Source organism: Pseudorca crassidens, chromosome 10, assembly GCF_039906515.1.
Source record: "Pseudorca crassidens isolate mPseCra1 chromosome 10, mPseCra1.hap1, whole genome shotgun sequence".
Classification (NCBI taxonomy): Eukaryota; Metazoa; Chordata; class Mammalia; order Artiodactyla; family Delphinidae; genus Pseudorca; species Pseudorca crassidens.
In genome coordinates, this window is record NC_090305.1 from 22,932,626 (window position 1) to 22,956,781 (window position 24,156).

The 24,156-nt window shown below is 53.4% G+C and overlaps 3 protein-coding genes and 1 long non-coding RNA gene across 9 annotated transcripts in view; 2 read left to right on the plus strand and 2 right to left on the minus strand.

Annotated features, from left to right (window-relative positions):
* The window catches only part of LOC137231799 (uncharacterized), a 93,849-nt gene extending 92,135 nt beyond the window's left edge, over window positions 1–1,714 (minus strand). Inside the window, exons 1-2 of the long non-coding RNA XR_010946732.1 lie at window positions 1,438–1,714; window positions 1,093–1,203 (exon numbers count right to left, since the gene is read on the minus strand). This is a non-coding gene — a long non-coding RNA (uncharacterized lncRNA). The remainder of the gene's footprint in view (window positions 1–1,092; window positions 1,204–1,437) is intronic.
* A 216-nt stretch (window positions 1,715–1,930) lies between these two features.
* Window positions 1,931–7,466, plus strand: GTF2H4 (general transcription factor IIH subunit 4). Of its 2 annotated transcripts, none has more exons than XM_067752409.1 (14): window positions 1,931–2,083; window positions 2,721–2,863; window positions 3,119–3,223; window positions 3,580–3,711; window positions 3,981–4,077; window positions 4,173–4,261; window positions 4,476–4,587; window positions 4,737–4,805; window positions 4,995–5,078; window positions 5,323–5,455; window positions 5,637–5,767; window positions 6,407–6,454; window positions 6,628–6,706; window positions 7,175–7,466. In XM_067752409.1, exons 2-14 carry the CDS (start codon window positions 2,724–2,726, stop codon window positions 7,345–7,347), a joined length of 1,392 nt encoding a protein of 463 aa, XP_067608510.1. In that variant the 5' UTR covers window positions 1,931–2,083; window positions 2,721–2,723; the 3' UTR covers window positions 7,348–7,466. The 2 variants fall into 2 exon arrangements, with proteins under 2 accessions (XP_067608510.1, XP_067608511.1); XM_067752410.1 differs by having other exon boundaries at window positions 4,782–4,805.
* Window positions 7,467–7,588: 122 nt separating this feature from the next.
* VARS2 (valyl-tRNA synthetase 2, mitochondrial) lies at window positions 7,589–19,420 on the plus strand. 5 transcript variants are annotated; one of them, XM_067752346.1, is made up of 30 exons: window positions 7,591–7,736; window positions 8,210–8,437; window positions 8,570–8,651; window positions 8,768–8,868; window positions 9,160–9,281; window positions 9,654–9,720; window positions 9,813–9,910; window positions 10,445–10,526; window positions 10,697–10,816; window positions 11,274–11,385; window positions 12,097–12,185; window positions 12,881–12,971; window positions 13,111–13,238; window positions 13,356–13,459; window positions 13,647–13,728; window positions 14,046–14,122; window positions 14,202–14,277; window positions 14,567–14,672; window positions 14,890–14,960; window positions 15,089–15,214; window positions 15,438–15,542; window positions 15,700–15,768; window positions 15,893–15,971; window positions 16,092–16,219; window positions 16,352–16,504; window positions 17,298–17,504; window positions 18,205–18,316; window positions 18,462–18,637; window positions 18,824–18,952; window positions 19,070–19,420. In XM_067752346.1, the coding sequence occupies exons 2-30, from the start codon at window positions 8,237–8,239 to the stop codon at window positions 19,163–19,165; spliced, it is 3,189 nt and encodes a 1,062-aa protein (XP_067608447.1). In that variant the 5' UTR covers window positions 7,591–7,736; window positions 8,210–8,236; the 3' UTR covers window positions 19,166–19,420. The 5 variants fall into 5 exon arrangements, 4 of the variants coding, with proteins under 4 accessions (XP_067608447.1, XP_067608449.1, XP_067608450.1 ...); XM_067752347.1 differs by lacking the exon at window positions 7,591–7,736 and adding an exon at window positions 7,759–7,989; XM_067752348.1 differs by lacking the exon at window positions 17,298–17,504.
* Window positions 19,421–23,252: 3,832 nt separating this feature from the next.
* Window positions 23,253–24,156, minus strand: part of SFTA2 (surfactant associated 2) — a 69,623-nt gene continuing 68,719 nt past the window's right edge. Inside the window, exons 6-7 of the mRNA XM_067752472.1 lie at window positions 23,871–23,959; window positions 23,253–23,733 (exon numbers count right to left, since the gene is read on the minus strand). Of these exons, the coding sequence (XP_067608573.1) occupies window positions 23,647–23,733; window positions 23,871–23,959 (176 nt within the window). The 3' untranslated portion in view covers window positions 23,253–23,646. The remainder of the gene's footprint in view (window positions 23,734–23,870; window positions 23,960–24,156) is intronic.

The window sequence follows — 24,156 nt, forward strand, 5'->3', positions numbered from 1 at the left end:
GCCACTAGCCACATGTAGCTGTTGAGTATTTGAAATGGGGCTAATGTGACCAAGGAACTAAACTGAAAACTTTACTTCAGTTAATTTAAATTTAAATAGCCACAGGTGACTAGCAGCTCCTGTTCTGGAAGTGTAGCCCTAGTTTTCCCTACACTGTAGGGAACTGCAACCAGTCTGCCCAGCTCCCCCTTGCTTGCTCTAGTCAAAATGAAGCATATGGCCTATTTGAGTTTAACACACACGTAAAAGCCTCTTTTACAGAGATGGCACTGGATTAGGCATGCCATTTTGTAATCTGCTCTTGTCCCCGTCATGATAGGTGGCACATAGCTCAGGCCAGTGTGCAGACAGTGACCTCCTCTGCAAGCGCTGCCCAGTATTCTACATTGCACTCTACCCACATTTTATCTAACCAGCTCCCAATGATGGACATTTGGACTGTTTCCATTGTTTTCATGCTACAACAACAAACACACTTCAATAAACATCTTTGCATGTATACCTTTGTACCCATGTGGCAGAATTTCAGAATGCTACTTTCCTAATGGGGGAGTTGCTAGGTCAAAGGGTAATTACATTAAAATCACTGGTACATACCGCCAAATTACCCTTAGAAAGGTGTGCCTATGTCAACCCTCCACAAAAATGAGTATGAAAAAAAAATATGAGTATGGTTAAGTGCTCATGTATACTCAAGCCAACAATGAGGTTGTCAATCCTTTTTTTTTTTTCTAATTGGACTTTTTATTATTTCTTTAATTTACTTTTCCTTAATTAAGAATGAAGTTGAGAGTTTCTTCATTTGGTTACAAGGCACTTGTATTTCTTCTGTTTATTGCCTGTTATTTCTTAATATTTCTACTGTGTTCTTTTTCTTATTGCTTTATAAGAGCTCTTTGTATTTTGTCTATTTTATGAAATATTTCTTCCCAGATTGCAATTTGTCTTCTAACCTTACCCAACGTTTGTCGTAAGGAAACTTTGTCAGTTTTGTGTCATTCATTCTTTGAGGATTTTAAACATTGCTAAAGAAACGGACCAACAAAACAAGCATGGGTGGGCTACAAATTATAACAAAGTCTTAGTTCTTACCATTTTGATTCCTGGTCACTGGCAAATGAACTTCAACTCCCAGTTCGGGCACTTTCTAGATGTCTGGCTGTGGGCAAATTTCTTAATCTCATTGAGCTTTCGTCTTCTAGTCTGCAAAGTGGGAATAACAAAACTTGCCTTATAGGAATGTGGGGAAACGTGTAGCTCTGGCTTTGCTGAAGACGTTCCCTTCCCTTACCCCGCAGTAGTTTCATAAATCAAATCAGACCAAACAATTGGTTTCTTTTTAAATCTGCATTTATTAGGATCTTCTAATTAAACGGGAGGTGGGGAGGTGGGTGGAAGCATGGAGGACGTGACAATTAAGATTTATTGAGTACTTACGTGCCGAGGAAAGCGCACTGGATCGAATTAACTCCTAATTCGAGAAAATGCTCTGGAAAGTGCATTATTCCGATTTCACGGGGAGCAACTGAGCTCAAAGAACCCAGTTTCGTGCGTCTCCAAACTCAAGCGCCTCACCACCATGTCTTTTCTGCACCTCCGCCAGGAAGCTCTCAGGGCATTTCTACTCCCAGCGTCCCCACTCCAGCTCAGGTCGGTTAGATTTGCCGTTGGCCGAGAAGGCGGAGAGCTACGCGGAACAAAGCGGCCCAACCTCTGGTGCCCTCGACTCTCTGAAGTAAAAGCCAGCCTCTCCCCTCTAGGCTTCCCCGCGGTGCCTCTTGGGAGTTGTAGTCAGAGGCGCTTCAGCTTGCCCCCGGGTGGGGAAAGACAAGACTCCAATTCCCAGTATGCCCTGCGGCCGGCGGGCGCAGCGCCGACTCTTGTCCTCCCTGCTTCTCCACTCCTTCCCTTCTTTTCTGCATCCTCCACTCTGGTCTCCTGTCGGTGAAATCCTTCGTCCCTCTCCCATTTTTTCCTCTCATTTTCCGCCATCCTTTTCCCTATTCCCCGGAGCCAATGAGAGACATTGGCTCCGTTTAAGCGACGAGACTTGGAGTGCACGAGGGAGGATCGACACTGAGTGGTAAGGGGGCTGGGAGAGAAGCGGTGGCGGAGGTATAAGAGGGAGAGAGTTGAATGAGAGGCGAGGACTGGGAGGAAAGTAGGGGACAAGTTAGGAGATCAAGCGGTGTGGGTCAGGCTGAATGGGGTGAAGTAGTCTTGGGGGCGGGAAGAGGAAAGAGGTGGAATTGGATTTGGGAGACATGGAGGGGTAAGGTAGTTATTGCCGTGCCCAGCACGAGAAATGGGGCCAAGAAATAGATGGGAAGAACGGACAGATTTGGAGCTTATAGGCTGCTCAGACCAGGAGAGGTAGAAGGGAGAGAGGGTTGGGCTCCAGCAAGTCTCTTTGTCACTGCTTAGGTAAAGATGAGACCAGTCACTGAAATACAAAGTTTGCAAATATGGGACAGTTAACAATTCTGCCATCTAGAAATTTAGAGAAGACTGGAGTTGAGGCCAGCAGTGGGGCGAGGAGGCAGGAAAGAGGGGAGGTTGGTCAGATTTGGGAGAAACAAGAGGAGATGAGTGACATGAGAAAGGAAACCATAGAAAAGATGCGTTTTTGTGGGGGCCAGTGGCTCTGGAGCCGGAGTGAGAAAGTTGAGGGGCAATACTGGCATGGACTGTGGGGGAACGCTAACACTTGCACTTTTCAGGTGATGGAGAGCACCCCTTCCAGGGGTGGACTGAGTCGAGTACACCTACAATGCAGGAACCTGCAGGAATTCCTAGGGAGCCTGAGCCCTGGGGTATTGGACCGATTGTATGGGCACCCTGCCACCTGTCTGGCTGTCTTCAGGTGAGGACACCCTTCATGGCAGGGACCATGGTGGGGAAATGTAATAAGGCCTGCAGACTGGAATAAGTTCTCGTGGGTAGAAGCTTAGCCCTGGTGGGCTTGGAGATTGAAGTGTGCCAAACCAGATGGAGGTAGTGGGGGCAGCAAGACTGGTGAAAGTGTGGGGGGTGAGGTGAGGTGTTTGAGGCCATTGAGAGCAGGGATGCAGTTCTCAGGCAGCTCTGATATTAACAGTTTCCCTCTCCTGCCTTACAGGGAGCTCCCATCTTTGGCTAAGAACTGGGTGATGCGGATGCTCTTTCTGGAGCAGCCTTTGCCGCAAGCTGCTGTAGCCCTGTGGGTGAAGAAGGAATTCAGCAAGTGAGTGTCTCCGGCATTCTCAGTCAGATACAAATTTCTTAATAGCCAAGTTTCCCAAACTGCTGTTCTTGGGACACTTCCAAGAAATACTGATGGGAACACCACAAAACTTGTAATTAAGCAAGTTTTGGGAAATTCCGTTTACTGTATTTTGCCTCTTGGAGAGTTCTGAGGTCTGTAAGAAGGCTCTGGTAGGTGTTACAGTAAAGAAATTTGCCTTAAGAAGACACTGATCTTACTCTGTGAAACAGTGTTCCAAAGATCACCAGTTCAGAACAGGCAGAAATGGAAGCCTTTATGGGCCTCCTTCTTTCTGTTCTCCAGACATCCCCCTCACCTCTCTGCTTCTGTTCCAGAGCTCAGGAGGAAAGCACGGGGCTGCTGAGCGGCCTCCGTATCTGGCACACCCAGCTGCTCCCTGGTGGGCTCCAGGGCCTCATCCTCAACCCCATATTCCGCCAAAACCTCCGCATCGCCCTTCTGGGTGGGTATGTCACACCTTTTCCTAAGATGGGCAGGGGAAATAGTGATTAAACTGCTCATTAAACTGCTGGAGGGGAAGCTCCTGAGGGGGCCTCTCTGGAAGCTTGTGGGCTCCACTTTGGAAGCTCCTTTAGGAATAAGTTGGACCAGACATAGCTACGTGGTGTAGGAAATGTCTCCCACTCATGGCCCCTGGGGACGAAGGTGGAAAAAGGGCAGAAGGGTTGGCGGCGAACACAGGCAGGGTTCCTTACTCTCGACCGTCCTGGCATAGGGGCAAGGCCTGGTCTGATGACACAAGTCAGCTGGGACCAGACAAGCACGCCCGGGATGTCCCCTCACTTGACAAGTATGCCGAGGAGCGATGGGAGGTGAGGACTTGGGACTCTGTGTGTGTCTCTGCTTGTGCTCCTACTTCCCACGGCCTTTAGAGGCGTCCGACTCTCTGTTCTCTTCCGTTCCTCAGGTGGTCCTGCACTTCATGGTGGGATCCCCCAGCGCAGCCGTCAGCCAGGACTTGGCTCAGCTCCTTAGCCAGGCTGGGCTCATGAAGAGGTGAGGAAGCCAGAGGTACAGCGGCTCTGTTTTGCCGTCTGCTTGGGTGCCTGCTAAATTGAGTGTCCACATCGGGTCAGGATTGCAGAGGGTTGGCTGTAAAAGGAGAGCTGAGCAGAGCACGGCCAGAGATAAACCCCCAAAAATGTGATCACACAGGTGGGATGGTGGCCTTTCTCTGCACACCTCTGCCATGGGCCCTCTCTGTCTCTAGTGCTGAACCTGGAGAGCCGCCCTGCATTACCTCTGCCGGCTTCCAGTTCCTGTTGCTGGACACCCCGGCCCAGCTCTGGTACTTTATGTTACAGTATCTGCAGACAGCACAGGTGAGCAGGTCAGGGGCTGCCTGCCGGCATGCTCTGCTCTTCCCAGGACCCACTGAGAGACTGCTGCCCGTAGACTCTGTTCCCTGATTTTTTCTCCTCATTTCCTCCCTCCCATCCCTCCCCCTTTGTCTCTGCCCATTCCTCCCTAGAGTCGGGGCATGGACCTTGTGGAGATTCTCTCCTTTCTCTTCCAGCTCAGCTTCTCTACTCTGGGCAAGGTAAGCTGGGGGCTTGGGTGGGCAAGATGGGAAAAGAGTAGAGAGATGGGAAAGGGAAATGAGGTTATGGGGCAAAACAGTGAAAGATAAGAATGAACAAAGATGGGGAAAGAGGGAGTGAGTGTATGGGGTTGGGAAAGGGAGGATGAGATATGTTTTGGACCCCAGCTGGCCATCTCTCTTCCCTAGGATTACTCTGTGGAAGGTATGAGTGATTCTCTGTTGAACTTCCTGCAACATCTGCGTGAGTTTGGGCTTGTTTTCCAGAGGAAGGTATGAGCACCCAGATACATGGCTTCTAGGGAAGAGGCAGGGTGGTATGGTGCCTTGGCCTTAAAAAGGAGCGGGGTCTCGGGAGGCAGGAAGCAGTTGCCAGGACTGAATGTTTGGGTCCCTCGGGAGAGAAATTGGGAGTTGAGGTTCTGTGCACTGGAAGGAATCTATACTGTCTGAGGAGGAAGATGAAGGGCAGTGACGCCGGAGAGAGGGCCTATTGCCTTTCCTTTCTCCTTTCCAGAGGAAATCTCGGCGTTACTACCCCACGCGACTGGCCATCAATCTCTCGTCAGGTGTTTCTGGGGCTGGGGGCACTGCACATCATCCTGGGTTCATTGTCGTGGAAACCAATTACCGGCTGTATGCCTACACGGGTGAGGCTGGACAGAGGGCCCCTGGGAGAGCAGGCTGGGGAGGGGAGTGGGGAAGGGGAAAGGAGGAGGGACTGCCAGTTTCTGGTCATGTAAACTTGGTGGTTTACAGAGTTCTCTGAGGCTTGAGCTCTGGGTGTAGAGGAGCCTCCTAATCATTACTCTCTTCCTATCCTCGGGTCAGAGTCGGAGCTGCAGATCGCCCTCATTGCCCTTTTCTCTGAGATGCTCTATCGCTTCCCCAACATGGTGGTGGCACAGGTGACCCGGGAGAGTGTGCAGCAGGCCATTGCTAGTGGCATCACAGCCCAACAGGTATTGCCTCTTGGGGAAGGTGCAGGTGGGAAGAAAGGCTGCACCTGGCCTGTGGGGTACAGGGTGGTCACCTCATGGAAGGCTAGCATGGGGTCTGTTACAGTAGGTGGTGGTGAGTTGTCTATGTTTGAGCATCAGGCGCACGAGAAATCAAGGCGCTAGGTGTGGGAATAGGTAGACCGGCGAGGGGAAAAGACACGGAAGAAGGACACCACCACTTCCTAGATGCATAGATGGCCTAGTTGTTTCTCTTCTCTGAGTCTCAGTTTCCTCATCTGGAAATAATGAGAGTTCTCACCTCATAGGGCTGTTGGAAGGATTCAGTGAAATAAAGGTAAATAATTTAGCTCAGAGCCTGCCATGCAGTAAGTGCTCAGAAATAATAGTTGTTGTTATTTTAAAGATAAAAAAATGAAAAACAAGACTATAGAAAGGACAGATGTGTCAAAGAAGGAGTAGCAGACATCACCAGTGGGAACAGCACCTGGGGACAACAGCTAAACTGGGATGGGTTGAACTGTTGACAGGCATGTGCCCATGACTTTTTAAACAGTTGCTATTCAGTGACATTAGGTGACAGCTTAGCTAGCTTTCCTGCTTTCTTAAGCCCTTGATCCCAGTTCTTGTCTGTTTTCCTAGATCATCCATTTCCTAAGGACAAGGGCCCACCCAGTGATGCTTAAACAGGTACAAACAGGAGACTGGAGGTACAGACAGCTGCTGGAGGCTGACAGCTCTTGGCATCTGGCGATGAAGTGATGGAAAAGAGAAAGGGGCACCTAAATCTGGGGAATGAGTGGAGGGCTAGGGTTGTCTGGAGTAGTATTCCTGAATCTTACAGCCATCCCTTGCCCCTGCAGACACCTGTGCTGCCCCCCACCATCACGGACCAGATTCGGCTGTGGGAGCTGGAAAGGGACAGACTCCGGTTCACCGAAGGTGAGTGGCTTTTGGCGGTTGATTCTTGGTCATTGGCCAGAGGAAGGACAATTCAGTCTTGATGAACTGAAAAAGCTATTCATGCATTTTAATTTTTGTTTACTGCATGGGCTGGTAAACGCATGCACTTTTTATTTTGGGGTGAGTCGGTGGCAGTAAATAAATTGTCTCAAATCAGTGCAATTTAGATTTAGCTAGAAGAGGGAAATTGGGAGGGATAATTCATAGTAATTTCTCTGGTTTTGGTAAGCATTAATGGGTTTTCTTATTGTATTATATTGCTTTCCTGAATATGCCTGGATCACACTAGTGTTAGAATGAGCCCTGGAGGAGGCAAACATAGATTAGTATTTAAACGTGGTGGATGGCAAGCCCAGACCGCTGCCCTGAGGCTGCCACCCAGGGGCGCCGCGCCTCAGTTTCTCACCTCCTCTCTCTCCCCTGTCGCTCCTGACCTGCGGACCCCAGGCGTCCTGTATAACCAGTTCCTGTCGCAAGTGGACTTTGAGCTGCTGCTGGCCCACGCTCGGGAGCTGGGCGTCCTGGTGTTCGAGAACTCGGCCAAGCGGCTCATGGTGGTGACCCCGGCCGGGCACGGCGACGTCAAGCGCTTCTGGAAGCGGCAGAAGCACAACTCCTGAGAGTGGGGGACCGGACCCGGGAGGGCGGGCCGCGTGGAAGCGGGCGCGGCCTCGGAACTCAGGAGTTTTTTTATTCACACGTCGGGACTCTTCTTGTTTAATAAAGTTGTTAAAGTGAACCATGCAACCCCCGGCGCCTCCCCGAGAGGCTACCCAGCTCCGCGGAGAACGCCCTCCTCTCCGTGTCGACAGCCATTGGACCTGGAGGGGAAGGAGGTGGGGCCGAGGCTAGTTACCGCGCATGCGCCCGGGCGGGGACCCGCCTCCCAGCGCCGCGGTGACCGCGAGTCAAGTTCCGGGGTCCCGTTAGCTGGTGCTCGAGCGCCTGCTGTCGCCGCCCTAATCGCCCGCAGCCGCGGGGCGCCCTGGGATAGCGGCGGGCTCACCGGGTGAGCGCGCGGCGGGCCGGCCTTCGGGGAGTGGGAGGTGCTGCAGGGTCAGGACCCACGCGGCGGGACGGGCGGGAAGGCCTGGCACGCGCTGGCTGGGGGCAGTGCGGACGGCCTCTGGGGCAGGCGGACAAGTAATAACCCTGGCGGGACTCCTTGCTGGCTCTCGGGAGCGCAAATGTCCATCATCTGCCAGGATCCCTGAGTCCTTTCTCCTCCTCTGTGTCCGCGGTCACCCCCACGTCGCAGATGAGTAGGTTGAGGGCCTGAGAGTCCTACCCTGTCCTGGAAGAGCCCTGTCGACACCATGCAATCTAGTCTTCACAGAGGAGGGGTTGTGACGGATGGGATAGATACTTAAAATAACAGACCAGTGCTTGGAGGGAGGCAGAGACTAAGGAGGAGGATGTGATTTTGGGAGGTGTGACCCTCCCTCACCCCCCTAACTTCCTAGTGTGTTCTCTCTGGAACAGACCTTGGCCCCTTTCCAAGTACTCCAGATGCCTCATTTGCCTTTGGCCTCTTTTCGACCACCACTCTGGGGGTTGAGGCCCTCAAGGGGACTCCCCAGGTCCCATCCCATTTCCACCCAGTCAGAGCCCAATGGATCAGCCATCTCCCAGAGGAACCGTGAAGCCAAACAGAAGCGCCTGCGACAGAAGCAGGCGGCGCTGGAGGCTGGAATCGCTCAGAAGAGCAAGGTTAGGGGTCAGACAGCTGGTCCTTGGTTCTCTGAGAAATCTTGGGAGGGAGCTGGAGGAGAGACTGGCTGGATCCAGATACCTGAGGTATATTCGAATTGCATCCCGCCTTCTGGTTCCTCCTCTCCGCAGTCACCTGCCGAATCCAGTAAGGCCTGGACCCCTAAGGAGATAGTGTTGTATGAAATCCCCACGGAACATGGTGAAAAGAAAGGTAACTAGGACGCTTGAAGGCCTTTTCCCTCACATTTTGGTTGCCCATTTGGTCTGCCGAAATGCAACCTGGAAACAAAACTCGGGAGTTAGTGGAGCTCTCCTCTTCCTCCATAGATGTCTCCCGGCCCCTGCCTCCTGCATACAGTCCCCAATATGTTGAGGCTGCCTGGTACCCTTGGTGGGTGCGAGAGGGCTTCTTCAAACCAGAATATCAGGTTAGTACCTGGTAGGGAGGGGTGCTAAATGGTCCTCAGGGCAGAATGGCCCATGAGGTTGGTGGGCATGAGTCTGGAGCTCGCAACCAGCCACACTGCAGAGGCTGCCAAAAGCAGGGAGAGCTTGCCTTCTCCCTCTGGTGCCTCCAAGGTGTCCACAGGTTTTCCCCTTCCCTGTTATTTGCCCGACTGTTTTTCATGCAGTTCTTTCTGCCTTGGAGACACCAGAGTGTGCTATTTCCCCAGGGAACATGCAGCCCTGTCTTGCCCTTTGACTTTCCCTTCCTCTAGGCCAGGCTGCCCCAGGCCACACGGGAGACCTTTTCCATGTGTATCCCACCTCCCAATGTCACGGGCTCCCTGCATATTGGGCATGCGCTGACCGTAGCCATACAGGACGCCCTCGTGCGCTGGTGAGACGGGAATGGGGCTGCTTGAGTTCTTGGAGGGGAAGGAGAAAGTGGGAAGGAGTGAGGATAAACAAACATGTAAGACCAGGGATTCCTGTGAGGGTTTTTCTTTTCTTTTCTTTTTAAAAATATTTTATTTACTTATTTGGTTGCTCCGGATCTTAGTTGCGGCAGGTGGGCTCCTTAGTTGCGGCTCGCGGGCTCCTTAGTTGCACTTGCCAGCTCCTTAGTTGCGGCACGCGAACTTTTAATTGTGGCATGCATGTGGGATCTAGTTCCCTGACCAGGGATCGAACCCCGGCCCCCTGCATTGGGAGCGCAGAGTCTTAACCACTGTGCCACCAGGGAAGTCCCATGACGGTATTTCTTTTGCAGGCACCGGATGCGTGGGGATCAGGTGCTGTGGGTCCCTGGATCAGATCATGCAGGGATTGCTACTCAAGTATGTCTTTCGCCACTTTTCCTTTTCTTGGGTGAGAGAGTTCTTCCCCCAAAGCGACCTGATTCTCTGTTTGCCCTCTCATCTTGCTGTAGGCTGTGGTGGAGAAACAGCTGTGGAAGGAGCGAGGAGTGAGGAGACACGAGCTGAGCCGGGAAGACTTCCTTAGGGAGGTGTGGAAGTGGAAGGAGGAGTGAGTATGGTGGGCAGGACTGGAGGGGCCGAGACAGCAGGTTTGGGTCCTTGCTTCCCAGCCCCTCTCTCCTAACATGTAGTCCAGGTTTTTTCCATTCAGTCCTAACTTCCTGTGGTGACTTAAGCTCTGAAGCCCCTTAGCATTTGGTGGGGTCTCCAAGCTTTGTGTATATGTGTGTGTGTGTGTATTGTATACGTTAAAATGTAGATACTTGTGTATATGTACGTATATATGTGTATGTATATATGTATGTTTTTCCCTCTATTTATCCCATTTTCCCTTGCTTAGATTTCATCATCTCTCCTCAGCCATTCCCACTTTCCATCCCCCTGAAATTACCCTCTTGCTTCCAGGTCTGTTAACATGTGCCATCTTCTCTGTAAAGCTTCTCTGGGTTTCTCACAAATCGGCTGCCCCTTCCCCTGTTACTGTAGAACTTTATGCTTCTTTCAGTGTCATGGAAGGCCCCATACTGGGTTTGTCTGTGTCCATTAGCTTCTAGAGGCTAAACCAATGTCATACTCACTCCAGGAAAGGTGGAGAGATATGTGAGCAGCTCCGAGTGCTGGGGGCCTCCCTGGACTGGGACCGAGAGTGTTTTACCATGGATGCCGTGAGTGTTCCGTGCCGTGGTTCCTGTGGGTGTCGGGGAGGTGTTTAGAGCTCTGTGCAGGGAGGCGGCTTGCTGTGTGTGTTGGGGTAGCAGGGTGGGATGCCTGGGTCCCTGAGTGGGGTGATGGGCTGACAAGGGGCGGTTGGATGTGGACACTCAGATCATTCTAGGCCTCCTCAGTGGCTGTGACAGAAGCTTTCGTGCGGCTCTACAAGGCTGGGTTGTTGTACCGGAGCCGGCAACTTGTCAACTGGTCGTGTGCGTTACGCTCTGCCATCTCGGATATTGAGGTGAGGCAGAGAAGGAGAGGCGGGTTTGTGAGAGCTCTGAGGCAGGGGGAGAGCTTGGACTTTGGAGCCAGACTTCCTGGATTCACATCTGAGTCTGGCCACCTCCCAGCTGTGTGGCTCCTGGCAGGCTGTTAGCTTCTGTCAGCCTCAGTTTCCTCAGTCTGTAAATTAGGGGTGATGTAAATGCCTGTGTCCTGGGGGTGTTGGGAGAATTCAGTGAGAACTCCTGGAAGGTGCTCGGCACAACACCTGTGCGTGGTTTCAGTGCTTGGTGAATATTTTCTGTAACTGTGGCTGCACAAGGATTAGGTGAGGGAAGGGAGGTGGCTCCTGAATCCTCCGAGTGGCTTTTAGATGGGTTGCAGGGAGGCGGGGCCGTGGATGAATGGAGGTGGGAAGCCGGGTGCAAGCCTTGCAGAAAGGCTGCTCTCTGACCCTGCTTTTTCCACGCCTCCAGGTGGAGAGCCGGCCCCTCCCTGGCTGCACGGAGCTTCGGTTGCCTGACTCCCCCACCCCTGTGTCTTTTGGCCTCCTCTTTTCCGTGGCCTTCCCCGTGGATGGAGAGCCTGGTGAGGGTAGTCCTCGGAAAGGTCACGCACTTGCCTCTGCTTCCCGTTTTCTCAAGCCCATGTTGGGCTGATGGAGGGAACCCACCAGCCTGTCTCGCACATGACATAAGGAACCTTGGTAGTGTTGCGTCCTCATGGGCACTCACCCTGGGTATCCCGGGCCATGTAAGAAAAGTGCACGTGGTCACTGCCCTGTGGGAGCTTAGCATAATTCTGCAGGAGGCTGCTACCCCCAGAAGAGACAAAAGATCAGTTCTGAAGTGTGGTTTGAACAATAACTGTTCCCAAGAGTTTGGAGAAGGGGAAGATAGATGAGCTGGAATAGTCAGAGGAGGTTTCTTGTAGGAGGGGCTGCTGCTTGCCCCAAAGAATGCACAGTATTTATGATCAGGGCACCGAGAACTCCCAGTGTCCTCTGTGCACCCAGCAAGGATTCTAGTTGTATTTATTAACATTCTGTCCTTGTCTCGCAAGCAAGTTATTGAGGAATTCCGCAGCACCCGACACCCCCTCAGGCCTCTGGTCATTAGCTTGGGGGAAACCTCAGGCTCCCGTAGACACTGGTCCTAGTTTTTTCTAGTTACTCCTGGGGGCCTGCTCAACTTTGACCATCCCTGTCCCCTCCCTTTGCCAGTTCTCCTGGCTTTAGCTTTGTCACGAGTGTGGGGTGAGGGTGAGGACCAACTTGAAGTGCTTGAATTTTGTCTTCAGATGCAGAGGTTGTGGTAGGAACCACGAGGCCAGAGACGTTGCCTGGAGACGTGGCTGTGGCCATCCATCCCGATGACTCCCGATACACAGTAATACACAGCGCGCGCTCTGCCACGTGGCCTTCCCACCCCCATCCTCTTCCCTTCCTTTTATTTTTTTTTGCTGTACACGGGCCTCTCACTGTTGTGGCCTCTCCCATTGCGGAGCACAGGCTCCGCACGCACAGGCTCAGCAGCCATGGCTCACCGGCCCGGCTGCTCCGCGGCATGTGGGATCTTCCCGGGCCGGGGCACGAACCCGTGTCCCCTGCATCAGCAGGCGGACTCTCAACCACTGCGCCACCAGGGAAGCCCTTCCCTTCCTTTTAGAATGGCAGCTCCTCCTCTCCGCTTTCTCTTCCTTTTCCTAAAATTTACCTTATCTCAGTTCTCCAGTGGCTCTGAGTCTACTCCCTTCTCTTCCTGATGTTACACTTCAGCTCAGGGGCTGACAAACTATGGCCCGTGGGCCAGATCCACCTGCTGCCGGTTTTTGTACGAGCCACCCTCGTTCCCTGTGTATTGTCTGCACCTACATCATGTATTATCTAACTCGGCCATGGTGGTGGAGTGGAGTTGTTGTACAGAGACTGAATTTGCCTCTTGGCCTGTAAAGCTTAAGGCCCCTTAAGAAAAAGTTTACGGAGCCCTGCTCTGGGGCTCATATTCCCAGGATTCTCATGCCCACCCCAGGCCCTTCCATCCCACACACGTGCCTGTCCTTGCTCCCTCTCCCTTCCCTTCAGCATCTACATGGACGACAACTTCGTCATCCCTTGACGGGGCAGCTTCTCCCCCTTATCACAGACTGTGCTGTTCAGCCACACCTGGGCACAGGTGAGTGGGGGCAGGGGAGAGAGAGGAAGTCAGGGCTCCTGGGGGACAGGAGGGAGGGATAGGGTAGCGTGGGCGATGACGATACATCTGGAAAAGCCAAGGTCAGGGTTCAGTGCTTACATCAGTTCTGCTCCCCTAGGGGCAGTGAAGGTGACTCCAGCTCACAGCCCTGCCGATGCTGAGCTGGGGGCCCGACACGGCTTGAGCCCCCTGAGTGTCATTGCGGAGGATGGGACCATGACCTCCCTCTGCGGGGACTGGCTGCAGGTAGTGCCAGCTCAGTGATAGCCCGTTCTTTGGGGGCACCCTCTGCCCCATCTCCCCTCTCCCACTTTCTTGTTTTCCTAGCAGCCTTTAAGCTTTCCTGTTGCTGCTTTTCCCCAGGGTCTGCACCGATTTGTGGCCCGGGAAAAGATTCTGTCAGCACTGAGGGAACGGGGCCTGTTCCGGGGATTCCAGGACCACCCTATGGTGCTGCCCATTTGCAGGTAACCTCATTTTCACTCCTTTCCATAGGGACCACCCCCAGATGGGAATGGATGAAGCTTAAGAGTGACCACAGGGTGAGCTGTGCACCCCTTATGCTAGGATACGAGCTCTGTGTCAGTGTTGTTTGCTGCTGTACCCTCAGCGCTTGAGGGCCTGGCACGTAGTCGAGTCCTGTGTGCCTTTCAGCCGTTCCGGGGATGTGGTAGAATACCTACCGAAGAGCCAGTGGTTTGTCTGCTGCCGGGAAATGGGGGACAGAGCTGCCAAGGTGAGGCTGCAGTGTGAGGAGGGCCTGGGGCCTGGCCTGGGGGACTCCCTGAGCAGTGGAATGAAGAAACAGGGAGGCTGGGGGCCCTTCTGCCCCCCAGACCTCTCTAGCTGTGCTGTTGAGAGGAGAGCTGTGGGGATGGAGGCCTGGTGCCCAGAAAGGGCTGGCTTGCATCCTCACTCAAGCCCAGAATCTTCTCAGGAGGCTTGGGAGGTTCTTCCTGAGTTTTAGAACCACTTCAGAGACCACTTGTCCCATTCTTGGGGGGTTGAGGGGTGCAGGTAGGGAAGCACTGTCTAAAGGTCCTTTCCCTCCAGGCTGTGGAGTCAGGGGCCCTGGAGCTCAGTCCCTCCTTCCACCAGAAGAACTGGCAGCACTGGTTTTCCCACACTGGGTAAGGAGAAGGGGGGCTCTCAGGAGATGGGGAGGGGCCCACTGGTTATGCTAGGAAATCACTCGTGTCCTCCCGGCAGGGACTGGTGTGTCTCCCGGCAGCTGTGGTGGGGTCATCAGATTCCAGCCTACCTGGTTGTAGAGGAGCACACACAGGTTGGTAGGAAGAAGTGGAGGGGAGGGCTGGGTGTGGCTGAAAGAGCCTTAGCACAGGAGTCCAAGGACTTCCAGTGCCCGTCCCAGCTCTCTGCCTTCGCTGTGCTTTCTGGTCTTGGTCATGTAAACATCTGTTGTGTGATCAGAGCTCCTGGGCTGGCGATTCTTCATCTCACCACCAGAGGGTGCCAGCCATTCTCAGACCACCTGAGAACATGAAAACTCAGTGGTGTTTCACACCCATCAGGTGCTGGTCTTCCTCACTCTTCCCTACCCCTTACTTCTGCAGGGCGACGCGAAGGACTGTTGGGTGGTCGGGCGGACAGAGGCTGAGGCCAGAGAAGTAGCTGCAGAATTGACAGGGAGACCAGGGGCGGAGCTGACCCTGGAGAGGGGTGGGTACCGGAGCTGGGGAGGGCAGGGGAGGGCTTCTGGGTACTGAGGGAACAGGTACTGAGGTAGAGAAGGTAGGGTCGGGAAAGCTGGGAATGGGGCAGAGGGCTCGACCCCTGGTCTCTGTGGGTGGGGCTTGGGCTGGAAAGGTGGGTAGCAGTGGGCTGAGGTTCTGAAGCTGAGGTTCCAATTGTTCCCATTCCCCATTCTGTTTCCCAGACCCTGATGTCCTGGATACCTGGTTCTCCTCGGCTCTTTTCCCCTTTTCTGCCCTGGGCTGGCCCCAAGAGGTGAGGTGGGTTGAGAGGAAGAGAGTGAAGGTAGGGATGAGGAAGTGGGCCCCAGGGCCTCCAGGGAGTCTCGAGAAGAGCTGGAGGCCCTGGGCTTAGGCCTCTCACTGCTTATCTTTTTCTCCTAGACCCCAGACCTGGCTCGTTTCTACCCCCTGTCACTTTTGGAAACGGGTGGTGACCTCTTGCTGTTCTGGGTGGGCCGCATGGTCATGTTGGGGACCCAGCTCACAGGGCAGCTCCCCTTCAGCAAGGTAACGGCCCGGCCCTTTGGTGCCCTGCCCCTCTCTGTGACTCCCCAGTCTTCCCCAAGCCTTGTTGTCCATTCTAACCCCTAATGTGGGGTTTTCTGTGTTCCCAGTTCCTTTGTCCTGATTCACTTCCCAGCCTAACCCCTAAAGCCTGGAGGACAGCCAGGGGATCCTCCAGGGGAAAGTTCTCCAGGCCCCCCTCTGCTGACCTCCTCCATGCCCCCAGGTGTTGCTGCACTCCATGGTTCGGGACAGGCAGGGCCGGAAGATGAGCAAGTCACTGGGGAATGTGCTGGACCCACGGGACATCATCAATGGGGTGGAGCTGCAGGTCAGGATGAAGGGCCCGAAGAGGGATGGAGTTTTCAGGAGAGAGGAAGGCAGGGGAGGGGCCGGCAGGGTGGGCTGGAGCTGGGAGGGTCAGTAGGCGGGACCCTTGTAGGGGCAGGGTCTTACACTGAGGCCAGTGAATTACTCACCCACCCCAGGTGCTGCAGGAGAAGCTGAGGGATGGGAACTTGGACCCCGCAGAGCTGGTGATCGCGGCCTCAGCACAGGTGAGTCGCCAGTGTCTGACCCATCCCAGCCTCTAGCTCGTGGCCACTGGTTTCCTCTGCAACCCAGCTTCTGGCCCTGCAGCCTCATAGGCAGCTGCCACCCCTCTTCTCTTTCTGGTTGCAGAGAAAGGACTTTCCTCATGGGATCCCCGAGTGTGGGACAGATGCCCTGAGATTCGCCCTGTGCTCCCATGGGGCCCTGGGTAAGCCCGGGTGAGGGCAGCCGGTGGCAGCCCCTGTGCAGTGGGGCAGGGTGGGTCAGGGCCAAGGACTCCCCGTGCAGCCACCACCAGTGCATGCTCCCTCCTGCGTCTCCCTCCCAGGGGGCGACTTGCACCTGTCTGTCTCTGAGGTCCTGAGCTTCAGACATTTCTGCAATAAGATCTGGAATGCCCTGCGCTTTATCCTGAATGCTCTTGGGGAGAAATTCATACCCCAGCCTGCAGAGGAGGTAAGAGAGAAAAAAGGGGTGCTTGGGAACTGGGTAGTCCGACATCTGAGGCTTGGTGGAGGCGTCTAGAAGGAGAAGAGGCAGCGGAGTGGGAGTCAAGCTGTCCCACCCTGAAGCCCCTTCTGCCCGCAGCTGTCCCCCGCCTCCCCCATGGATGCCTGGATCCTCAGCTGCCTGGCCCGCACTGCCCGGGACTGCGAGCGGGGCTTCCTCACCCGCGAGCTCGCGCTCGTCACCCACGCCCTGCACCACTTCTGGCTTCACAACCTCTGTGACGTCTACTTGGTGAGTGAGGCGAGGGCACTCCCCCTGCAGACCTGCTTCCTGTGCCCTGGCGGAGAGCTCTGAACTGGGTTCCTAATTCTTCCCCCCGGACAGGAAGACAGATGAGATGGGGAAATCCTAATTCCCCTCTTCCCTGGGACTGGCCCGGGCGCTGTTCCCTGCCTGTCACCAGAAGAGAGAGGAGGAGGAGGGGAGATTTCTAGAAAACCAAGTCTGACAAAGCAGGATTGGGAGGCAGATGGAGATTTTTTTTAGTCCCTGTGATTGCTGAGTTTGGATCCCGGGCAGGCTGGGAGCTGGGAGCAGACAGGGAGGAAGAGTAGGGGTCTTTAGACCAAGGGCTTCTCTCAGAGGGAGGGCTTGTTAACTGCGGAGTGTCAGTCCCACCCCCAGAGCAGCTCAGCCAGCAGGTTGGGGGGTGGCTGGCAAGAATGTTCATTTCTTGTCCCAGGTGATGCTGACACTGATGGCCCAGGACCACTGCCCTAGATTTCTGTTTCTCAACTTTTAAAAAAATTTCTGTCTCTTTTTGATGAAAAAAAACTCAGTGCTTTTCATCCTAAACGACACAAACCTCCCTAACAATTTTATTCCCCACCCATCCCTGAGAGTCGCTGTCCTAGATTTCCCGTTGTCACACGCTCCACACTGTGTCCAGGGACAGTTGATGGTCTCAGAGATGCTGGGTGCTCCTGCCCGTGTTTACCCACAGCATCCCCACTGATAGGGCGGCGAGCGTGTGGAGGAAGGACATGGCCGTGGACGGCCCCTGACCCCTTGGCCTCCTCCCTAGGAGGCTGTGAAGCCAGTGCTGTTGCACTTGCCCCGCCCCCTGGGGCCTCTTCAGGTCCTGTTCTCCTGCGCTGACATCGGTCTCCGCCTCCTCGCCCCGCTGATGCCCTTCCTGGCTGAAGAGCTCTGGCAGAGGCTGCCCCCCAGGCCTGGTGGCGCCCCTGCCCCCAGCATCTGTGTTGCCCCCTACCCCAGTGCCCTCAGCTTGGTGAGTCACGTCCATGGAGTCTTGGAGTGGGACTTCTGGTCAAGGCTTGGGGAGCAGTCTTCTAGAAGGGCTTGCTGCTGTGGGGTCGTTGACAGTGGTGGTCTGTATTTTGCCGTGGAGTCTTTGGGAGGATGGATTGTTCCTGTAGGGCTGGGATAACTCCAGGGTGTTGGGGGCAGTATTAGCAAGTGGTTAGAGTAGGATGTTGTCACCAGACTGACACTAGCCGTGTGACCGTGTATCGGTTCGTAATAGTACATGTCATGGTTGTGATGAGATTAGTTGGTAGTGATAGGATATCCCAAAAATCTTAGTGCAGTGTTAAGCTTTAATAACTTGAGAAGGATAAAATGCTACAAACTCACCCAAAAAGTAATTCTAAAGTTTAACTCAATTTCTTTTTTACTTACTTGGTTTTGTGAGTTTTGAATAATACCTTTTAAATTCTGATTTTTGGTTGTTTGTCATCTCCAGTCAGAGCGACTAAACAGACATTAACCAGCGATCATCTAAGACCTTCTTAGATGACACCCCGGTTTTTGCCATGTTCCGTTCCTTGAGGTGGTGAATTATGTGTGTGGTGGAGAGAGCAGATCGTTGCTCTAAGGAGATAGGGGTGGGCGGGTGGAGGTTAGAGCCAGGAGAGTTGAGACCGAGTCCCCCAGGTGCCTGCTTACCCACTCTGGGTGCCCATCTCCAGGAGCACTGGCACCAGCCCGAGCTGGAGCGGCACTTCTCCCAGGTCCAGGAGGCTGTGCAGGCGCTGAGGGCTCTCCGTGCCACGTACCAGCTCACCAAGGCCCGGCCCCGAGGTGAGGCGGGCCCTGGGCTCCTGAGTCTCTGCAGACAGGAGGGGCTGGTGGGGAAGAGGGGGAGCCTGGAGGACAGAGCCCAGAGTTGGGAGGTGCAGGATGAGGAGCTGCTCTCTTGACCCTGACAGTTTCCTTTCCTCCCCAGTGCTGCTGCAGAGCTCAGAGCCAGGAGAGCAGGGCCTCTTTGAGGCCTTCCTGGAGCCCTTGGGCACCCTGGGCCACTGTGGGGCCGTGGGCCTTCTACCCCCAGCTGCAGCAGCTCCCTCGGGCTGGGCCCAGGCCGCTCTCAGTGACACCGTTCAGGTCTACATGGAGCTGCAGGTGACCAGAGGAGGCTGGAGGAGGGAGGGGTGGGGTTGAAAAGGATGTTGGGAGGAGGGCAAGGGGCGGGTTCTATAAAAGTGAGGTGGGCGGGGGGGGGGGGAAGTGAGGAGAGATCTTAGAATGGGGGGAAGGGCATGCTGGGTGGACTGTAGATGTCTGAGCCTTCTCTCTGTTCTTCTGCAGGGCCTGGTGGACCCCCAGACCCACCTACCTCGGCTAGCTGCCCGAAGACACAAGTTGCAGAAGCAGCTTGATGGCCTCATAGCCCGGACCCCATCAGAGGGAGAGGCAGAGACTCAGAGGCAGCAGAGGGTGAGTCTGGGGCAGGCCACCCAGGATGCCTGACTCCCTAAGGGAATGTGGGCTGGGGACAGGGGTGGTGGGGGGAGGCTATTACCTCTGTCCTCACCTGCTTCTCTCCTTGCCCAGCTTTCTTCCCTCCAGTTGGAACTGTCAAAACTGGACAAGGCGGCCTCTCACCTCCGGCACTTGATGGATGTGTCTCCCAGCCCTGGGGAGCTTTGAGCTCTAACCATCCCTGGTAGCTTTCCTCCCTCCCAGACCCGCCTTTGAGGACAGATTCGGCAGCTGTCCTGGTGCCGTGGAGCCTCAGAGACCATGTGGTCCAGTTCCCTCCTTCGTCAATGAGAAAACAGACTGGTTTGGTCAGAGTGACTGGGTGTCCTCGAGACGCTCACGTTTTTGCCCCAGCCTCCGTCCTATGCAGTCCCACCTGGAAGTTTAGGAATGAGGAAATTCAGATAAACTAAAAAACCCAAACATGTCTGCTTGTGGTCCTTTTGTCCCTCTTTCCCCCAGCGGTGACTTTCTGCCTCTTGGTTGTTCCCTGACACTTTGGTCTGGGAGAGAGGCGGGTGGCCTCTTAGCGCTGGGTTCTGGGCCACAGTGGGAGTGTGGGTGCTGGGCGGGGCTCCCTCACTGGAGGAAGGAGGAGCTCTCGGTAGGGCCTGGGAACAGTGACCTGGCTTCCACCTACTTCCTGCACTTACTGACAATGGCCCGACTTCTGCAGGCCGTTCCTCTTCTGCTTCTCACCAGAAGGAAGCTTCCCTGCTTCTTGGCCTTATCGCCAAGGGTTCTGAGAGGATCTGGGACTTCCTGCAGGCCTCAGGGGAGCTGTAGGTTGTGCTGGGGATTGAGTTCCCCCCTGCTTCTGTGTACCTGAAACCAGAGTGCCAGGGACACACCGCCCAGCCCCAGGCAGGGATATACACATGCGCAGATGCCCACCTAGCCACCTCCACCTCCAGCACCTTGTCTCATTGGTGGAATTCAGGGGCCTGGCCCTTCCACACCCAAGTGACATTCTGTCCAGCAGCTCTGAGAAACTGCTGTATGTGCGGGCCTGTACTGGGCTGGGTCCTCTGTGGTGCCACTGAATCCTCCCAAGAACCTCACGAGGTGGATATTTGCTCCATTTTAGAGTTGAAGAAACGCGCTCAGGGAATAAAAGTAACTAGTCCGAAGTGTCAACTGGGATTCAACCCAGTAAGTTAGGTGCAAGTTTTCTAACTGCTGTAACCAAGCTTTAAAGATAATGGTGGCCAATCTATAAAAATACTGAATCACTGTGTTGTACACCTGAAACTAATATTGTAAATCAACTATACTTCAACTCAAAAATTAAAAAAGTTATTTTAGAAAAAACAACAAAGAAAATGGCTCAGACGAGATGGGTGTTTCTTTTGCTGGGCAGAAGCAGTGCAGGACTGAGATAGAGGGTCCCATACCCCTTTTGATCTTACTTTCCTGACATTTTGATACACTTCCCAACTCTGGGTCTAAGATCTTCTCCCACCACTATATCCACATCCCACCCAGAGGGAAAGGAAAAGGAGGGAGTGAGCACCTTCCTTTTTCCCTTCCCCCAGTTCAACAAGTATTTCTTGAGCACCTATTATATGCTGGGCCGTATTCTGGACCGTTGGATTCATCAATGAATGAAACAAACATCTCTGCCACTGTAGTTCTTTCATTCTAGCAGGGAGAGTCAGAAATAACACATGTAAATAAATAAACTAGTGTGTCTGAACGTCATAAATGCAAGGGGGGAAAAGGGTGAAATAAGGTAGGGGGCTCCGGTGCATATGTGTGTTGCGGGGAGGCAGGTTGTAATATGAAATGGGTCAGGGCGGAACTCATTATAAAGGTGAGGTTTAAGTAGAGACTTGCAGGAGTAAAGACTTGGGGTTTAAGTAAAGACATCCAAGTGGATGTCTGGGAGAAGAGTGTTCCAGGTAGAGGGAAGAGCTAGAGCAAAACAGTAAGATGGGAGTACACCTGGAGAGCTCAAAGAGTAGCAAGGAGGTGGTAGGGGGCGGTGGGGAGAGTGAGAGGTGAACTCAGGAAGGTAAGGGATGTGGTAGGGATCAGGGAAGGCTCAAGGCAATCATCTAGACCTGTGCTGTCCAAAATGGTAGCCACTTGACTATCTCAATTAAATAAAACTAAACATTCAGTTTTTCAGTCACACTAGCCACGTTTCAAGTATTTGATAGCCACGTGTGGCTAGTGGCTACCATATTGGTCAGTGCAGGTTATAATATAAAACATTTCCATCATGATGAGAAGTTCTATTGTAAAGTGCTGGTCTAGGACCTTGTAGGCCTTTGTAAAGACTTTGTTTTCTTCCCTCTGGGAGAAGGGAAAGGAAAGGAAGTGACTTTCCTGTCAAAGATATTACCAGGAAGTTGTATACATACTTCCTTTCTACTTGCAACCTGTTGGACAGAACCTGATCACAAGGCCATTCCTAGCTGCAAGGGAGGCTGGGAAATGTAACATAGCCATGTGCTCAGCTAATATTTACATGACTATCCAAAAGGAGGGGAATGACTATTAGGGGAAAGTTAGCAGCCTCTGCCACCCCTAGGTCTAGTGAACCCCAAAGCATTCTTTTTACTGCCCCGCTCTGCCTTGAGTCTGGGAAGAGAATTCTTTGAGAAAAGAATCTGGAAATCACAGCCCTGTGATCCCAGGCCCTGAGATTCGAGAACCAGGTTAAGAAGCAGTTAGCTTGGGAGTTCGGGACTGACATGTACACATTGCTATATTTAAAATAGATAACCAACAAGGACCTACTGTGTAGCACAGGAAACTCTGCTCAATATTCTCTGATAACCTAAATGGGAAAAGAATTTGAAAAAGAATAGATACATGTATATGTATGGATGAATCACTTTGCTTTACACCTGAAACTAATACAACATTGTTAATCAACTATACTCCAATATAAAATAAAAATTAAAAAAAATTAAAAGAAGCAGTTAGCTGTCTGCTCCTCCAGCCTTTTGGAGATCCAGACATTTAATCCCTTGATTTGTTTGGGGCCTATTCACTTGACCCATGGGTGTCACCTGCCCACCAGTGCAGGCTAGGGGCCAGTCATGAAATATTGGGGCCCTTTGGAGCCCCCAGCTACCTCTCCTCCAGGCCAATAGTCTCAGGACAATTGTCAAGGAAACTAAAGGAATTTTGTTTTACTATGCTTTCTCATTTTCAGGGATACTCCATATGGAACTGTTGTCTTCCCCTCCCTCCGAAGGAGTCAGTCTCTAGTTTCATATGGTGGTGATGGTGTGCGGGGGAGGGGGAGCGGGGTTGGTAGGACAGGTATTGTGGACAACAGGAGGCAATCATACCAATGCCCTCCACATGGTCAAGTCTGGGCAGCATGCTTGCATTTTGAGACAGCCGGTAAGAAGTCAAGATCATCTTGAGTGTGGAGTCAGATGTGTACCTGCCTCAAGAAAAGCAGGAGATGGGAATTTCCTGGCGGCCCAGTGATTGGGAGTCTGCACTTCTACTGCAGGGAGCATGGGTTCAATCCCTGGTCGGGGAACTGGGATCCGGCAAGCTGGGCAGCCAAAAAAAAAAAAAAAAAAAAGGCAGGAGAATGAGGACCCCTGGGGGACTAGGATTTATGTGCTGGGACCAGGTTTCCACCCTAATAACGATCCTTACCTCCCAGGTCCACTCTCTGACAGGTACCATGGCAAGTGCCCTAGGTAACTTATCCAGGTCATCCTCAGACCTATCCTAGGAAGCAGGTACTTTCATTATCCTCATCTGGCAGGTAAAAAAATGGAGGCTCTAAGAGAACGAGAAACTCACCTAGGATTTAAGAGTGGGCCTGTGGGACTACACGTTCCCATAGTTACCAGCACAAGAGCACCCATCCTCTTCTCCCCACCACTCTGCCAGGCTGGCCATCCTCCCACAAGCTGAACCCCTCATCTCTCACCTGAACGGCCCCCCACGCCACCTCCTACCCAGACTGACCTGTGTGGATCCCTTGGTCAGGCGGCCCATATCCTGGGGGTGTTCTGCTCACCTCCCTGTCTGAGGTTCCTGAGCCCCCAGTCCCAAAGTTTAAGCAGGGGGAGATGAAATTAAAACCTTGCTTAAGCCAAGGCATTTGTCTGGTGTCAGATCTCTCCACTGCTAATGGACCTCAGTGAGTGACTTACACTCGCTAAGCCTCAATTTCTTCATCTGTAAAATCGGATAATGAAACCTATTATGCTACAGGAAGATTGTTGCAAGCATTGAAATGGGAAAGCCTCACGCCTGGAACAAAGCAGGACTTCAATAAATGTTCCTTTTCTTTATTCCCAGGTGTTCTGAAGAACTCAGCTTGAAGGGTGTGTGTATATGCACATGTGTATGTGTGTGTGGCGTGTGTGTGTGTGTGCGTCCAAGCAGTTAATTCCCCAGATTCCTTCTGGCCTTTGACACTGGTGTTAGGAGAGAGCACCCACCCTGGAAACCCTCTGCTTAACAAGGGAGAGTCAGAGACTTGAGTGTCCAATTCCATTTTGCTGCCGGCCCCTCTGCTCATGAACCCACAAAGTCAAGTCGCTGAGCTCAGCATATTTACTGCCACTCAGCAGGGTGCGGGCCTGCTGGAAGACGGGGTCAGGCACTGCACCTGCACCCCGGGGACGGGATGCCCCAGCCAAGAAGGGCACAGGCTTCGACCGCTCTCAGACTTTGCAGGTGACGTGGTGTGGGGATCCTGCATGATGCAGGGTGACATTGGTCCCTGATGGGAGGTGGAGGAGGGAGCAGAGCTGAGGGAGAGAAAGGGATAGAGGGCGAGGTGTGAGATGGTCTCACTCACACCCCGGAGACAGCCAGAGGCCCAAGCTGACTCACAAATGCACTCCAAGTTCACACGGCCCCATCCTTTTCCCTCCCCAAGGACTACCTTCTCGAGCAGTCCCAGGAAGCTGGAATCATAGGAGGAATTTGCCAGAAAGGAGTCCTTCATCTTCAGTTGCAAAGTCATTTCTGACCCTAGGGATCCAAAAGCACAGCTTAGGGCCCAGCCACCAGGGCTGGATTCCCTCAGAGATGCGGGCAACCCCTCCTGCCCCACGCCCACCCGAGCTCCTCTTCCCTGACAAGGCCCTTCCAGACCCTCTCGCTGCAGGAGTTCAGCCCCGAACACTCAGGAGCTCAGGACTAGGGTGCCTCCATCTCTCTCATTCCCT